Source organism: Cydia fagiglandana, chromosome 3 (assembly GCF_963556715.1).
Source record: "Cydia fagiglandana chromosome 3, ilCydFagi1.1, whole genome shotgun sequence".
NCBI lineage: Eukaryota > Metazoa > Arthropoda > Insecta > Lepidoptera > Tortricidae > Cydia > Cydia fagiglandana.
This window is the reverse complement of record NC_085934.1, coordinates 6,222,235-6,240,913: the sequence shown is the minus strand read 5'-3', so window position 1 is coordinate 6,240,913 and position 18,679 is coordinate 6,222,235. Positions and strand designations below refer to the sequence as shown.

General features: G+C 41.5%; 1 protein-coding gene across 1 annotated transcript in view; it reads left to right on the top strand.

Moving 5' to 3' along the window:
- The window catches only part of LOC134679922 (guanine nucleotide exchange factor DBS-like), a 156,283-nt gene extending 139,203 nt beyond the window's left edge, over positions 1–17,080 (top strand). Inside the window, exons 16-20 of the mRNA XM_063538868.1 lie at positions 6,913–7,110; positions 9,684–9,889; positions 10,327–10,495; positions 13,601–13,733; positions 14,414–17,080. Coding sequence (XP_063394938.1) covers positions 6,913–7,110; positions 9,684–9,889; positions 10,327–10,495; positions 13,601–13,733; positions 14,414–14,511 — 804 coding nt within the window. The 3' untranslated portion in view covers positions 14,512–17,080. The remainder of the gene's footprint in view (positions 1–6,912; positions 7,111–9,683; positions 9,890–10,326; positions 10,496–13,600; positions 13,734–14,413) is intronic.
- Positions 17,081–18,679: the final 1,599 nt, after the last annotated feature.

The following is an 18,679-nucleotide window of genomic DNA, read 5'->3' as shown; positions in this document are numbered from 1 at the left end:
TTCTGATTCGATCACGCAGAGAAACTCCGAGCATAGCCCTCTCCATAGCTCGTTGAGCGACTTTGAATTTTGAGATGAGGCCGATAGTGAAAGACCACGTTTCGGAGCCGTAAGTCATCGCTGGTAACACACATTGATTAAAGACTTTCGTCTTGAGGCACTGAGGTATGTCGGACGAAAAGACATTACGTAGTTTCCCGAACGCTGCCCAACCGAGTTGGATTCGGCGGTTGACCTCCTTCTCGAAGTTGGACCTACCTAATTGGACTGCTTGTCCTAGGTAGATGTACGAGTCAACAACTTCGAGTACCGAGTTCCCAACAGAGACTGGGATGGGCACAACATTGGCATTTGACATAAGTTTCGTCTTGTCCATGTTCATTTTCAAGCCCACCCGTTGTGAAACTCGGTTGAGGTCATCGAGCATCATGCTGAGTTCCTCCATCGACTTTGCCATGACTACGATATCGTCGGCAAACCGAAGGTGAGTGATGTATTCGCCGTTGATGTTGATGCCAAGTCCTTGCCATTCCAGGAGCTTGAAGGTGTCTTCCATTACGGCAGTAAACAGTTTCAGAGAGATAACGTCTCCCTGCCTTACGCCTCTTTGCAATGGAATCGCCTTCGTGCTCTGCTCCTGTACTCGGACCGACATGGTGGCGTTACTATACAAATACTTCAACACTTCGATGTACCGATAGTCAATATGGCATCGCTGAAGAGACTCAAGCACCGCGCATGTTTCCACCGAATCGAAGGCTTTCTCATAGTCCACAAACGCTAAGCATAATGGTAAGTTATACTCTTCGGTCTTCTGTATAACTTGCCGCAGCGTATGGATGTGGTCTATGGTACTATAGCCTTTTCGAAACCCGGCTTGTTCGGGAGGCTGGAAGTCATCAAGTCTGTGTTCGAGACGGTTCGTGATGACCCTTGAAAACAGCTTATAGACATGGCTCAGAAGCGTGATGGGTCTGTAGTTCTTCAATAGGCTGTTATCACCTTTTTTGAAAAACAGCACCACCTCGCCTCTATTCCATGTTTCAGGCGTTTTGCCCTCGCACAAGACGGAATTAAAGAGCTTCTGGAGGACTTTAAGTACCGGTGTTCCACCCGCTCTCAGAAGCTCTGAAGTGATTCCGTCTTTGCCCGGCGCCTTGTTGTTCTTAAGCTGCTTCAGGGCCATCCTAATCTCGTACAGACTGATGTCCGGGATATGTTCGGTATAATGTCGGGACAGCTTGGCTCTTGGATCTCCTACCAAGCTGTCGACGGGCTTTGTGATCGAAGTGTATAACTGTCCATAGAACCTCTCGATCTCGCCTAAAACCTCCGCTTTGCTCGACGCTATGCTGCCATCTTCCCGGCTTTGCCCAATAGACTTGTCCTTTGCGAACACTTTGGAGCCTTGGTTTCGCTCAATAGTCTCTTTAATACGGTTAGTATTAAAGAGACGCAGATCATGTCGCAAGGACTTAGATATACGTCTATTGAGTTGCCTATATGACTTCGCGTCATCGGGAGACTGCAACTGTAGCGAGCGTCGTTCAGCCATGAGGTTTAAGGTTTGCTCGGTCAATTTCTGAGGTCTATCTTTACGGCGGGGTCTAAAAAACTTAGACCCTACTGTGTGGACAGTTTCCACTAGCCCGTCGTTGATTTCGTCCACTGAAGCCAAGTTCTCTAGGCAAGAAAAGCGGTTAGAGAGCTCGAGTTGAAAGCTTTCGGGGTTTTGAACATGGGCTCGAGTAGGTCGGAGCGTAGACTTCATCAGGCTGGACCTTTCAAGTTTAATATTGATATTCAGTGAGCCTCTTACGATTCGGTGATCACTACCGGTCTTTACCCTGTTGATCACAGAGACATCGCTGAATATCCGTTTCTTGTCGGTCATGATGAAGTCTATCTCGTTTCTCGTGGAACCGTCAGGACTCATCCAGGTCCATTTCCTGTGAGGCGGCTTCTGGAAGAAAGAGTTCATCACGAAGAGTTCCTCTCTCTCCAGAAAGTCGGCCAGCCTCTGACCCCTAGGGTTCCGTTGCCCATACTCAAATTGCCCCACTCTCAACTCATCACCGCTTCTCTTGCCCAACTTTGCGTTGAAGTCCCCCATAACAACAGTAAAGTAGGTTTTAGAAGTATGTATGGCCCTACTTACGTCCTCATACATAGCCTCTACTTCATCATCGGAGTGTGACGAGGTCGGTGCGTATACCTGAATGACCTTCAGCGAATATCTTTTGATATTCTGAGTATTAGGTATACGACCCTGCTCGACACACTGTCGATGGTTATTATGTTGTTTATGAGGGACTTGTGAACGAGAAACCCGACACCACCTTGGGACTGTTGGTCGCCCTCCCGGTGGTAGAGCAAGTTACCAGACTTCAGGGTTGTCGTGTCCTCCCCCTCTCTACGGACTTCGCATAACCCTACAATATCCCAGTGTAACCTGCTCAGTTCCTCTTCCAGCTCGCAGATCTTTTCGTCAGTCCTCATAGTGCGTATGTTGTGTGTTACCAGGGCCAGTCGTCGTCGGGGTGGGTAGCCGGATCTTTGCCGGAGATTCTTAGCACCCCTGACCCCGCTAATGCCCTGACCGCTACCATAGCCAGAGCACCGGGGGTCGCCGGAACCTCGGGGCCGTGGTTTGATTGTGCTCTGCATGATGGGGGGTGAATGCCATAATCGCCACGCTTGGCAGGCGGGTTGGCGATCGCAGTCGAGTACACCGAATTTGAGGGACGCTGCTGCCCGTCCACCGGTGGTCTTGGACGTAGTTTCAGGACATATCCGGGTCCTGGACGTAGTTTAAGGACATACCCGGGTCCTATTTAGAATTATCGTAACACAATTTACCTACATATATTATGTATTTTCGAACGTGTTAGATTTTATTTATTTAGTATCTCACCTATTACGAAAAAGTGTAAATTGCACACGAAAGGTACGAACTGGCCATACTTTCGGGAACTAATCCAGCAATCACTGGACTGCCAAATCCCTCTAAAATCAGACGAGGATATCACCCAAGCTGTCGAATTATTTAATACTACCGTACAACAAGCTGCTTGGGCTGCAACTCCTATCCCAAAGGATATAAACAAAGAACTGTTTCTATACCCTAAACATATTTTCGAGCTACTAAAACAAAAACGCCAGGCCAGGAAATTGTGGCAATCAACCAAGTTCCCAGGCCATAAAAAGAAATTTAACTACCTCGCATCTAAACTCAAGGAAGCCCTTGCAAGACACAGAAATAGGGAAACAGAAATATACCTACAAAACCTTGATGCGACAAAAGCCACTGATTATTCACTCTGGAAGGCAACAAAAAATCTGAAAAGGCCCATTGCCCATCAACCCCCGATCAGAAATGAAGATGAGAGCTGGGCAAAAAGAGATTCTGACAAAGCAGAGGCATTTGCGAGACACCTATCCACAGTTTTCACGCCAAATGACGATCTTGATTCAACAAAATTGGAAGAAATAACAAAAACACTAAGCCAGCCTCACCAATTAGACTTACCCATTAAAAAATTTACTTACACAGAAGTCATCGGTGCCATCAAAAGCCTCAACATACATAAAGCTCCAGGATATGATCTCATTACTGCAAAAATCCTCAGAGAACTACCGCACATTGGAATCAAATTCCTAAGTCACATCTACAATGCCGCGCTCTGGAGAAATTTTGTGGAAATTTGCTGAAATTGTCCTCCGCAATGGAAAGTTGCTGAAATAATTCTAATCCCAAAACCTGGCAAAGAACCCACAGAAGTAAAATCGTACCGTCCGATTAGCCTGCTACCAATACCTTCAAAAGTTTTAGAAATATTGTTCATGAAAAGAATAAAAGCAGAGGTTACGAAGACTGATTTGATCCCGTTACACCAATTCGGATTCCGGCAAGGACATGGTACTGTGGAACAGGTTCACAGGCTAGTGGAGCAAATAAACCTTGCGTTTGAACAAAAACTTTATGTGTCATCAGCGTTCTTGGACATATCCCAAGCTTTCGACCGGGTTTGGCATGACGGACTCTTATTTAAAATATTAAAAAACCTTCCTATCAATTATTATAAATTTATCACTTCGTACCTCAACGAACGACACTTCTATGTAAGCTATGGCAGTAGCACTACAAACCTTCATGGGATAGAAGCCGGTGTGCCGCAAGGAAGTGTCATGGGTCCATTACTCTACCTCATATATACCTCGGATCTCCCAAGCGCCGAAAATGTTCTAACAGGAACTTTCGCCGATGACACTGCTATACTAGCAGTAGCCGACACTCCCGCCGGTGCATCAGGAAAGCTTCAAAACAGTCTCGACGATATATCAAAATGGCTCAAAGACTGGAAAATTAAAGCGAATGAGACAAAATCGGTGCAAGTAACATTTGCGCTAAGACGTGAAACGTGCCCGGAAGTAAAACTTAATAACATATGTATACCCCAATCCGACCACGTTCGATACCTAGGAATCTACTTGGACAGGAGACTAACTTGGAAGAAACACATCTTTACAAAACGAAAAGCCCTCGGACAGCAGCTGCGAAAGATGTACTGGCTTTTAGAACGCAAATCTCAACTCAGCCTAAACAACAAACTACTACTTTACAAGTGCATACTAAAACCAATATGGACTTATGGGATCCAGCTGTGGGGAACAGCCTCAAAATCCAATCTAGGAATTCTACAGCGCTTCCAATCAAAAATACTACGTATTATCACTAAAGCCCCGTGGTACATCAAAAACGAGAATTTGCATCGAGATCTCAAAATCAAAACAATAAACCAAGAAGTGTCCGACACCTTAGACAAATATCGCAAACGAATGGAGAAACACCCAAACTTACTAGCGAGAAACCTGATGAAGGAACCACCCAACACTACTTTTACAAGGCTGAAAAGAAGAGCACCCCAAGATCTTATAAAATAAATATAAGATTTTATGAAATTGATGGGCGTATCAAAGGATATCGCACCACGCACGACTATTAAAAATACTTAATGTCCAGCTAAATGTCAAAGATAGACAGCTTGCAGGATTGGAATGGAATCAAAAAAAAAAAATATTTAGGAGGGCTGGTTCCACTAGTCAGTATACAGTATGTATAGTATGTAGGTGCTTGTAGACTTGTTGAGCATTCGTTTGAAAAAGTCGGCTTGCTTAGGGCTTGTCTGATGGTTAGAGTTATAGGGAGCGCATTTCAAAGACGGATTGCTTGAACAGCCGAAGAAGACCTGAGAAAATCAGTATGACGACAGATAACAGAGGCAAGTAGGCAATAGCCACGCTTTAGGAGCATTCCATGAAATTGTCTACCGTGGTCCCGTACAAACGCGAAGTCTCTGAAGATTTAAAGGTATAAGAGATTCCTTTTCTATGACAAATGGTCAAAAATATGCACAGAAAAATAATCGCCTGCATTAAATGCCGAGAAAAAAGTCGCAACACAGGAAATAAAATGCGTTTGTACGGGACAGCCCGTGGAATGCTCCTTTAGTAGGTTAGTCATGTAATATGTATGTTAACTTGTAAATAAACTCTAATCATCCGGACTGGAATTGTTTATTCATGAAGTTTCGTCCGTATCTCCCTGTTGCATCTGAATTTGTTACGGCCGATTCGCTTTTTACGCTTCATTAGACCGTGTTTTATGAACCTTTACCATCTTGGGTAAGTTACGAATTTTACGACATACTTTAAGTACCTAAATTGTACTTCAGGTACAGAAACGGCTTTAATTAAAATTAATAATTAATAATGAAATAAACAAATGACGACCGGTCTGGCCTAGTGGGTAGTGACCCTGCCTGTGAAGCCGATAGTTCTGGGTTCGAATCCCAGTAAGGGCATTTATTTGTGTGATGACACAGATATTTATTTGTTCCTGAGTCATGGTTGTTTTCTATGTATTTAAGTATTTATATAGTACATATATCGTTGTCTAAGTACCTACCCAAAACACTTCTTGAGCTTACTGTGGGACATAGTCAATCTGTGTAAGAATGTCCTATAATATAAAAAAAAGAATTAACAAATGAATCCCAAGCTGGTTATTTATTTACTTCATACGTAAAATATTCTTGGTGGTAGCGGTAGATGGCTGACTACCCTGTAGTAAATAAACATCACATTTATGACTCCAACCACGCACCTGTGTAAAGTCTATAATTAAGACATTAAATTATACATAGTATAATTTTATTTCTTCCTTTTCAACTATAACTTTATAGCGCTTGTACTTACTTAGACTGTTAGGTGGTACATGTTTCCACTGAGATTTTATTTTTGTAGTCTACATACCTACAATTTGCACTTGATCGGCAGTATTGGTACTAATGTCACTCTTTACTGTCTACCTAACCCATTTGAAGTCATTTTTAACCCTTCGAACGACATAATATATACAAATATAGTCGTAGTCATATACAACAAATAGATCCGTCACACCACTGCACCACACCCAAAGAATATAATGACCACACCCCAAGATCACGGGCGCAAGCGAAAATAAACCTTATCTACTAAAAAGAGTGAAGGTTAACTTTGACAGCATACGCCATAAACACTAATATATACTTATTCTTGGCCTAAAGCGCCTATACTCATGCCAACATTAGCGTCCTTAGTCTCATCTTCTTGATCGGGTCACTCTTGACAGAGCGGTCGTGGTCATCATTGGAAGTCTCCCTTTGTGACACGTTTGACGGCTCGCCTCCACTCCTCCCTGACGGCTGCGCTTTTAGCGCATTCGTGCAAGGGGCCGTCCATTGCTGCGTTTATTTGGTCCGTCCACCTCATCGGCGACCTTCCTCGCGCTCGGGTACCTTCTACTCGGCCCTGCTTCCTTAGTACCAAAAGGCTTAAATTCCAGCATCTCACATTGGTATATTTCTCCAGGTGGACCTAGCGCAACAAGGCGAGCTCCTCATGCAAGGCTCATTCCTCGTCGCGTCAGAGAGCAAACGGGACCTGCGGCTCAGAATACGGCCGCGGCGCCGGCACATCTTCCTCTACGAGAAGGCCATGCTCTTCTGCAAGCCAGCTACTAAGAACAGCCACAATAAGGCTACTTACCACTTCAAGAATGATCTCCAGGTACGTCACACACCTTTAAATCTGTAGGTTTTCTTTCTGGTAGTCGTAATGAGAAAACGTGACCTGCGGGTGAATAAGGCTGCGGGCTCGGCATATTTTGCTCTACGAGAAGGCCATGCTCTTCTGCAAGCCGGCTACTAAGAACAGCCACAATAAGGCTACTTATCACTTCAAAAATGATCTCCAGGTACGTCACACACCTTTAACTATGTAGATTTTTTCCTGGTTAGTAGCAATGAGCAAACGGGACCTGCGGCTCAGAATACGGCCGCGGCGCCGGCACATTTTCCTCTACGAGAAGGCCATGCTCTTCTGCAAGCCAGCTACTAAGAACAGCCACAACAAGGCTACTTATCACTTCAAGAATGATCTCCAGGTACGTCATGTACTTGAAAATCTGTAGGTTCTTGTCTGGTTTAGCAATAAGCAAACGGGACCTGCTGCTCAGAATACTCTACGAGAAGGCCATGCACTTCTGCAAGCCGGCTACTAAGAACAGCCACAACAAGGCTACTTATCACTTCAAGAATGATCTCCAGGTACGTCACACACCTTTAAATTTGTATGTTTTTTTGGTGGTATCAATGAGCAAATGCTACCTGCGTTCAGGATACGACTGCGGCGTCGATACATCTTCCTCTATGAGTCTACGAGAAGGCTATGCTCTTCTGCAAGCCGGCTACTAAGAACAGCCACAACGAGGCTACTTATCACTTCAAGAATGATCTCCAGGTACGTCACACACCTTTAAATTTGTATGTTTTTTTGGTGGTATCAATGAGCAAATGCTACCTGCGTTCAGGATACGACTGCGGCGTCGATACATCTTCTTCTATGAGTCTACGAGAAGGCTATGCTCTTCTGCAAGCCGGCTACTAAGAACAGCCACAATAAGGCTACTTATCACTTCAAGAATGATCTCCAGGTACGTCATGTACTTGAAAATCTGTAGGTTCTTGTCTGGTTTAGCAATAAGCAAACGGGACCTGCTGCTCAGAATATGGCCGCGGCGCCGGCACATCTTCCTCTACGAGAAGGCCATGCTCTTCTGCAAGCCGGCTACTAAGAACAGCCACAATAAGGCTACTTACCACTTCAAGAATGATCTCCAGGTACGTCACACACCTTTAAATCTGTAGGTGGTTTTTCTGGTAGTCGTAATGAGAAAACGTGACCTGCGGCTGGATAAGGCTGCGGGCTCGGCACATCTTCCTCTACGAAAAGGCCATGCTCTTCTGCAAACCGGCTACTAAGAACAGCCACAACAAGGCTACTTACCACTTCAAGAATGATCTCCAGGTACGTCACACACCTTTAAATTTGTATGTTTTTTTGGTGGTATCAATGAGCAAATGCTACCTGCGTTCAGGATACGACTGCGGCGTCGATACATCTTCCTCTATGAGTCTACGAGAAGACTATGCTCTTCTGCAAGCCGGCTACTAAGAACAGCCACAATAAGGCTACTTATCACTTCAAAAATGATCTCCAGGTACGTCACACACCTTTAAATTTGTATGTTTTTTTGGTGGTATCAATGAGCAAGTGCTACCTGCGGCTCAGGATACGAACGCGGCGTCGATACATCTTCCTCTATGAGTCTACGAGAAGGCTATGCTCTTCTGCAAGCCGGCTACTAAGAACAGCTACAACAAGGCTACTTATCACTTCAAGAATGATCTCCAGGTACGTCACACACCTTTAAATATGTAGGTTTTTTCTGGTAGCAGCAATGAGCAAACGTGGATAAGGCTGCGGGCTCGGCATATTTTGCTCTCTCACAAGAAGGCAGAAGAAGAGAAGAGAAGGCTCTTTTGCAAGCCCGCTACTACTCGTAAGATCAGCCACAATAAGGCTACTTATCACTTCAAGAATGATCTTCAGGTACATTACACATCTACTTTTAAATTTGTAGTCTTTTGTCTCTTATAGGCTATAGACTGTCTATTAGTCTGTAGACTGTTACGGTCGAAGAGAACCTAACCTAACCTAACATAAGCTATGTTAAATAAAAGTTTTCGTCTGCTTTCTAAACAACATTGTGTGATGACCTTTTAAAACTCGATTCGGTTGAGTAAGCTAATGCTTTTTTATCTACTGTAGACGCTAAAGTATCAAATTTACATAAAAATCTTTTAGACAGTATAGCAATTAACATAAAAATCACATGCATATATTTAGTATTCTAGGTTTCATTCTGGCTAGCCAGATTACTTTTATTTTATTAAGTAGCGTTAAGCAAAAGTTGTCTAACTGTTTTTTCGTTGCCTCTTGGAATCTTCTTAGACAAATAAATCAAAATCATTATTTTTTTCTCTTTCTAGCCACTTTGTCCTAAATTGGCGTTATTTATTACTTTCCAATTTCAAAACAAAATCTTGCGTTACTGTTTAGCATTTATTTATGCGTCTAATTTCTAACCCAAAAAGGAAACTAAAACACGAACTCCAAAATAAGCTAACAAAAAAAGGGCTTCGAATTTCATTTAACGTAGGTACGTAAGCTGTACGGTACACAGGAAATGCGTTGTAAAAGTTCACAAAAATAATAACGATATTTATTTCCCTTTGCAGATGTCACAAATTGGACTCACAGAGTCCGTGAAAGGCGACCTGCGCAAGTTCGAAGTATGGCGGGAGCACCGACTAGAAGTACACACGATCACAGCGCCTTCTGTGGAAGTGAAGCGAGCGTGGGTCGAGCGCATCAAGAGGGTTCTACTCGACCAGCTGAAGGAACTCAAGGGAGAGCGCGTCAGGAAATACGGCATGCAACACAGGTTTGTGGAGCAGACGCAGTTAAGCAGACTTTTTACAGCAATGTCAGTCTAGGCAGAGAATAAATAATAGCACTAGGTACAGAAGACTTACTCTCTAACAAAACGCGTCTGTTAGATCGTAACAGATCAGGACAGATATGGCCGCTAGGTGGCAACAACGCCACGCGCGGTTTATGGCTATCCATCAAAATTGGTGTGGAACGGATGTCCTTTTAGCTACCTGTAGCAAAGCGAAATCGCGAAGTGAGCCACGCCTGGTCTAGATTAGATAAATATTTATCTTCTTTCATATAGGTACCTACTTACCGGTAGACAAATGATTCGGCAATCCATTTTTACGGCTGTCCACGTAGCTTTAAAACTTCTGCCGGATTTGGATGAAACCGCTAATAGGTACTTGCAATTATTTCCGCTACTAATCTATAACGTACCTTCAGCAGGACACTAATCCAAGCCAGCTCCTGGGACCTGGGCCCCCCGGGGCCGCAAGTGAAGCCCCCCGCGCCCGCCTCCACCCCGCGCACGGCGTCCTGCGACTCGCACGACGAGCCCTGCTGGTCCACCGACCCCTCGGAGGACGAGGAGGACGAACCCGAACAGGCGCCGGTATGTGCAACTTGAAATATACTTTATTGCGCTGGGATAGGAGTTAGTTTGGGTTGGGTGTTATTGTGACAGATTTCAGAGAGGTAGATCAATGGTATATGGAATCTTGTGTCAATAGCGTTGTTGACGGCAACCGATTATGATTTGTATTAAAAAAAGAGCTCATTAGTATGAGAATACTTAGCACCAGCCAGCATAGCTTTCGGCTGCCGTGGACAAATGAAATTTTCGTTAATTTCTGGGGTATTTAAAATGTTTATCGCTTCCTATCTATCGTTTTATCACTTCGATTATAAAGGATAAAATATAAATGTGCATCTTTCGCACGCGTTATGGAATTGCGATAACCAATTTAGATTTCCTAAATTTTACTTGTTATTTGGAAGTGTTCTAATTGTAAACGACGCTTCGCCGCTGTACCTAATTGTTAATAGTGAAGAACACTTGAAGTAATAAATTGTGTTAAATAATGATACTTGTTTAAATAACCGTAACGTGTTGTAACCGGAGAAACTAACAGGGTAGAATAGTGCTTCCTGTCGCCAAAGAGCTTTCTTAATACGGGTCCTAATAGCGACTAATTTTGGGTTTGCAGTGTTGAATGAAGTGAAACCCATTCTCTAAGTAAGAGTTAAGATTATTAAAGGAATGCGGGCTGAACCACGGGTAGCGCATGAGAGGCTGACCCCAGCACTTAACGCTTCCCAAACATAACATTAAAGCAAGAAAATTCAGGATGCGGCATCCAATAGTTTACGCAAGCTTACCTAACCGAGAATTTGCAGCAGTTCAAATAGACCCAGGCATAGAGAAAATGCTGCAAATTTTCAGATAATAAAAATTCTCCATGACGTCCGTTAGAATTCACGCCGTCCACTGCATAATTAAGTTAGCCCACCCATCATCGCTTTTAGTTTATTTGAATCCGAAATTTGTTAGCGGCCGCACCCAACGGTTTTGGATTTAGTTCTGCACATCCACGTCGCACAAATTAACAAGATAAAGCTTTTTTATCAGGTCACGGTCAGAGTGGCCGCTTAATACCGGCGCCATCTTGTCGCAATGCGATCGCAAGATGGCCGGTGCTCTAAGATGTGTTGTTCAACAGGTGACGGAGGCCGTCGGTCTCAACGGTACCATACACAGAGTGGTACAATTCTTTTCTGTATCGGGGTCTACACAGGCCAACTCCACGTTTTACGTGTCCCAGTACTGATAGTTTCCCTACAGAGCTAAAAGCCTGTAGAGGTTGTAAATACAATGAAAGAGACTGAAATTATCCAAAGTTAAAAGTACATACCTAACCAAAGAGTTCGACAGCGAACGTGGATATCTCAGTTGTTATTGCCGAACATTAACTGTCGTGTAAGTCATTGTTTTGTTTGTTATGTCACTCATTTGTCAGTGTGCTTTTTAGTTTTGTTAACTGCGCTTGCTTCGATAAATGTTCGTTTAATGTTTATGATACATATTTATTTTTGTTTACGAATGGTAGAATATAATGGACATCATCGTATCTTCATGGACAACAGTACTATCGTTTGACACTGAATGTTACTGAACTGACTCGTACTTATTTCACTATGGACATGTATGATATATATAAGTTGTGAGGAGTGTTTGATTCTGCACAGCTCGGCTCGGCACGGCTCTCGGCTTGCACTCTAACCACGGCTTCTGACTGCGATCTTGGCTTATACTTACTGTAATATTATTTCTATACACTCAACTTTGGAAGGAACGCGATGTACTTGCACTGTATACTGACAATATATATACATATATATATTTTACCCATATCACAAATTATATTGTCAGAATATAGTTTCCACTCTGACACGCATATCAGGAACACTATCATAGCCCGTCTTCTCAAGGAGTCTTGACAACATAAGTTTCATAAAAAAATAAGTCTACTTTTAAAGAAAACGTTACACTATTATTATTAAAGGATCATAACTAAACATGAAAGCTCTATTAGGAATAAAAACGTATCAAAATAATGATTCCTTAATTATTACTATACATAGCTATCATAAGAAAACACGTCGATTTTTTAGGATATATATTATAGCTTAACTTAGTATAATAAGTATATTGTATGTCTACTAACTACTACATATGTGTGAAACGTGTGAATGTATAAATCGCTTATACATAACTGCATGGTTTAGTTATAAGCTAGCTAAAAGATAGAAGTGCAATAGTGTTGCATTTTTGCCAGCAAAGGAATCGCAACCTTAAAGTGAACTGGTTAAGTTCAAATTGCATGCTTCGGTCGATGTGTGAGTGATTGATGATGGTTGTACTAAACACTAACATATACCCACCTACATGATAAAAACTCATATTTATGTGATGCCTAACCACTAAAAAAGGAAACTATCATAGCGGAAAACTAGTTAAGTAGTTATCCCGTGACATAGAATCCTATGTAAGATTATCATAGCAAACTGTAATTGTCGATTTTAACTATGTCCTATGTTTATTTCAATTCATACGAACAGTATCTAAACAGATAAAGCTAGTTTGTTGCATTTGTAATTAGGCTTAGCGCCGAGCTACATTCATTTTTGATAATGTTCATATCAGCTCAATAAAGTCTAAAGTTTACTCAACACTCGATCAAAACATACGAGTAGATACCTATCTCCTTATACCTGTATAACGAACCTGGTGACCGTTTTTTATAAAAGAAATGTGCCTGAAATATTCTTGTTGCACCTTATCTTCTTGTTTCTACTTATTTAAATTTAGTTCTCTCTGAAATAGTTTACTACCTATGTGTATAGGTATAAAGTGTATGGAACTGTTTTCTTGTCTGTACAAGAAAGCTTTTCATAGTAATTACTAATTATCATCTATCTCGGTATAAGGTATCTTATGACCTTTTGAAAATCAAGGTATCTACTTAAAGTAGAAAATCAATTCTTATAACCCCTTCAATGATAGGTAAATACGGTCGCTCGATACATAACCAGTTAACTTCCCATTCGTGAACTTTATTACAAAGTGATAAGGCCTACAAGCGACTAGTTAAATGCGACACACCAAAGTATACCGTATTGTGTGTTAGTTAAGGTTATAATCCGTGTGTGTGCGCAGGCGGTGGGGTGCGCGCTGGTGGCGCTGTCGGAGTACACGGCGGTGGGCGCGAGCGAGGTGTCGCTGCGCGAGGGCCAGCAGGCCGAGCTGCTCAAGGTCGGCTGCGCGGGCTGGTGGTACGTGCGGCTGGCGGGTACGTATCAATCCATAGGGGCTATTCATAAATTACCTCTTTTCGAATTGGGGGGGGGGGAGGGGGGAGTCTGGACATCGGATGGTGGTAGCATGACGAGGAAAAGGGATCATTTGAAGCATGATTTTAGGGGGGGAGTCAAAAATAGATGACGTAATTTATGGACAGCCCCCTACATGATTTAGGGCCACTTGCACCATCCCACGAACCCGGGGTTAACTGGTTAAACCTGGAATTACCATGGTTACCAGTACAATGTCACACTGGGTTAACGGTTTAACCGGTTAAGCCCGGGTTAGTGGGATGGTGCAAGTGGCGCTTAGAAGGCAATTTCAAAACATGGTAGCAGTGCCACCACAGCATTGTTTTGGCATACTTGGCACATGCCTCGGGGCGCGAGATTCTAAGGGCACTCGGATCATACTACTTAATACCTCGTGAACAAGACCACTTGAGAGGCGCCAATGAGTTGCTAGCACAGTTAACACTGAATGACATGTAATAATAATACTTGTTTTCCCTTTAAGTTCAAGTGGGTGATCCAATCTAGTCTAAAAAACTTAAATAAAAGTAACGTATTTGACGAGCCCAGAAATTTTTAAACGTAGGTACATGTACAATCCCATGAGGATGCTTCCTAACGCCATCTACTGTACAATAACGTTGAATTTCCTGTCCAGGCGGGCACGGCGAGGGCTGGGCGCCGGCGGCGTACCTCGACCAGCGCAAGACATCCCGCTCGTCCAGCCGCTCACACGACCGGTTACACGACCACTGACTCCGGTCGCAGCTCTGCCTACACCACTAACACTGATATAGGTCGAGAGATAACTCATGTTATGACAGTTCGAGCTAAGTTTGCAATGAATATGGCAACCCTATCGAAGACCTATTGGCGTCCTTAACCCCTAGCGTTCCTTAACCTCTGAGTTCACAAATGCGATTAATGTATGAAGTTTTAAAACCCCTGATTAACACTTGAAGGTTTTGGACTTTTCTAAGTCTTGGGACTCGAGCGGTTGAGCGATAACGATCTTTAGATTACGGGCATTATTAAGTACACGGAGCAGGTACGTCTGTCAAATTGTTCATTGCAAGCTTGATTTAATTGTAAACTTATTATTCAGCGATCGACCTATAAATTCGGGCGCCATTGTAAGGTAAAAAATAAGATGCCTAGAAAATACGAGGTGGCTTTTGTAACGCACGTAACCTAATGATGGATTAAGAATGTATGTCATAATGTATGGATGTATAGTGCTCCAAAGCAGCATCGAAGGAAAGTAAAGGTGTATTTAAGGCTTGGCAAGTGACTGTGGCTCCTTTTCGGTCGCCATAAACGATGAGATGAGCAAGGAATTATTTTATGTTGGTGCCCATGAGTTCAATTCACAAGTGAAAGTTATATAGTGAAAGAAATTGCAAAAGTGTAGCGATCTTCAAATTCGGAACACTTGCTATATTATAATATTGATAGGTATTATGACTATTATGAGTAGCGGTTTGATATAGGATTGTATGTGTAGGCACCTTTAGTAGAGTCACCCCACCTCGTTAATGTCGAACAATAATATTTGTTAATTATTGTAAATGTTGTTCTGAAGAAGCTTTATTGTAAATTAGTATTAGACGTAGCTGAGACGATAAGGTAATCCAAAGCTAAGACCATGTTTAAAGTGCGGACGCATGTTGTTCACTGTCTCTTATTCGCGACACAGGCGTTTTTAGTGACGAACAATAATGAACCTTAATGTTATGAAAATATAGTCGTAATTTAAATGGCACCCACACAATATACAGGCATTTCGACTTTGAAAACGAATATGCTATTGAAATTGCAACTATACGTCCATAGCAATAGGTTTCATTTGTATAAGACGTGTGTGATGTGGCGTTATATGCGTAGACTTTAAAAAGGAATTAAATTTGGAATTTATGGATTGTTTAAGTCCCTGTATTAAACATGCATTCCCACTTTATGCGAACCTGCTAGCGTAGGGCGTTAAGTAAGCCGTGACTGTTTTATAATTGTTCTGTACATACTTTTATTAATTATAGTTATTTATTTGCTACGGCTTTTGGTGTTAACTCGTGCTCGCCTTATCCATGACAGTTGTTGTGGGTGTATTGTACCGATAGGGACCTGTGTATTATAGTTAAAGTTTGCTCTTACTGAGTGATTGTTCATGGATGTTGTCGGTTTTCTATGCTGAAAATGCGGCTTTCCGCGCTATAAATAAAATAGCATAGATATTGTATGAGTCCTGCCCTAGTTTTTGTCCCTAAGGTGAGACGTAGATTTCATAATCATCGATCATTTTCATATCACTAGTTATCTTTGTCAAATTTATATTACCTACAGAATTTTACTAAAATCATATGAAGAAACAAAATATGTATTGAATAAATTCTTACATGTAAATTACATAAGTTAAGATGAAATCGGGATCCATATTTATACATTTTTAAATATCTTATTATGTACCTGTTTAATTGGAAGGTGCTTAAGGGTTCATCATGCCTATATTGGTGCATAAGTTTGGATTTTTTTGCTTGTTAATGTCCAAGGGATTTGGTTGATAAAAAGAAACAAATCTAAGTTTATTTACTTATTATCAATTCTATGCACAATGAATGCGTAAGCTCGGTAGTTGCGCTCATAATTCATAGGTGGTATATTTACCATTTTTTTATCAATATTTATAAAACATGTAGGTCCGTGTGGGCTTCGCTCTGTCTAAAATCTCCTTACTTCTCCTGAGAGTTTGATTACCGAAAGCCTGATGTATCTAAAGATGACCTTTCTTCGTAGTTGCGCTCATAATTCATAGGTGTTATATTTACCATTTTTTTATCAAATTTTATAAAACATGTAGGTTCGTGTGGGCTTCGCTCTGTCTAAAACATCCTTACTTCTCCTTAGAGTTTGATCACCGAAAGCCTGATGTATCTAAAGATGACCTTTCTTAATTAAAAACGGTTCAGAAGTCTAGCTGTGAAATTGTCAGAGACAGACAGTGGAATTTATAAACACTAAAATTTACGTCTTTTTTCAATCCAAACCCTTGGACATTACAACCTTTTAAAATACTTTGATTACAAATAGGTATGTGTTTTTGCTAGTCGGCATTCATTTAAAATTTAATTATAATTACTTTTGTAGATGAAACAAAATCATTTGTCATTTTCATTTCCCATTGTGAATGCGTAGAAGTTGACTCTTAGTGTCATTTTTTGACCTGTAGTTCCATGTACCTAATGTGTTATTTTCATTTCGTGAAAATGTTTTGTATTATATTAAACTAAGTTCATTTTCGAGCTGACCACAATACATTTATTGTCCATTTCATTTGTGTTTTATTTATTTTATACATTCATACTAACCCAATACTAGCTTATTTTTATTCATTCTTACAAGTATCGTCTTCAGTGGCGGATTTACAGTCTTTGCCGCCCTAGGCCCCAAGCCTTGTAGCCTCCCCTTTCTCAGCATCAGCACCCATCATATTGACTACATTTAGATCAGGCAACGAAAAGATATATTACCTTTTTTTGAGAATTCGTTACCTGGCCTAATTTTGAGTTATTTTTTGTTATCATCAGCGAATTTTTTGTCTCAATTTGCCGCCCCTAATATCTCGCCGCCCTAGGCCCGGGCCTACTGTGCCTTATGGGAAATCCGCCACTGATCGTCTTGAGCTTTAACCTTTTCGCCGCCATTGACTTGATATAAAGTCAATACATTCGTACCCCACGCCACAACTTTATATGTTTGTGGCTTGCCGTTGATGAAACTTTAACCATAATCGTGGCAATAAGCATATGATAAATTAATCAATTTTTAACGGATAAATAATACTTTTATCACGAGGGTAATGTAGACATCCTTACGCAGTAGTTTCTAAATCGTGTTGGCATGTAAGGAATTTTAGAAACAGTTTGTAAACAGTAAGTGGAACCATTCGTTCAGAACGTTTAGTGCAGTAGACTAAAGCTTTCACATTATCTGACTCGTTAATAATAAGACAAACTAGAGTCAGTCCATGAAAAGTCTGCAGCGGATTTGATAGCCCACGCAGTGCACGTGTTATTTTTAACGTCAAACTTCTATGAAATTATGAGGTATAAACGACACTTGCACTGCGTGAGCTACCAGATCCGCTGCAGACTTTTCTTGGTCTTACTCTAGTTAGATTTTAACGGAAAAGTGGAAGCTATGCCGTAATTAATACCCTAATTCATGTTTCAAAGTGCAAATGTTGTATAACGGCTGTGAATTTCCTAGTGATTTTTATACTAAGTAATTAACCATTTTAATATCCTCATATACCGTTTTAACTCGTATACGTAGAATTTATATGACTATTTCCCTTTTTAAAAGATCTATAATATAATCGATAATTACCCTTTCCTCTGATTCTCCCCTATTGTAAGTTACACTATAACCAAATCATAGAAGAGTTACAATCAAAACTGTTCCACTAGATGGCGTTGCATGAGTTGTAAGTTATAATTTAATCTAGATCTAGTTTATTGCTGAAACATCGGATTTGAGCCTTAGCGCAAACATACGGAAATCTCGTCCGGTTTCCCTACGGAATGTCAGGTGCAAGCGAGACAGCACTATGCATGTGCATAGCGACGTCACGTTCACACGTCATTCCGCACGAAAACCGAGTGAAAATTCCGTCCGTATGCGGCGAGTCTAAATACGATTTTTTTTAACAACGATGAGTAGCTACTTTCTATTATAGCATGTCTCTATGCAAAATATTATTCTGGAATAATTATAAAACGAAGACAGTCTTACAATTTAAAGGAGTTACGAAACCTTTTAAAACATAGTCTCAATGACGTAAATCGCGCTCAATGGAGACAGCTTTACCTACAACGAGCTAAACACAGCAACTCTACTCCCACGACAAGCAATATGCGTACCAATTAGC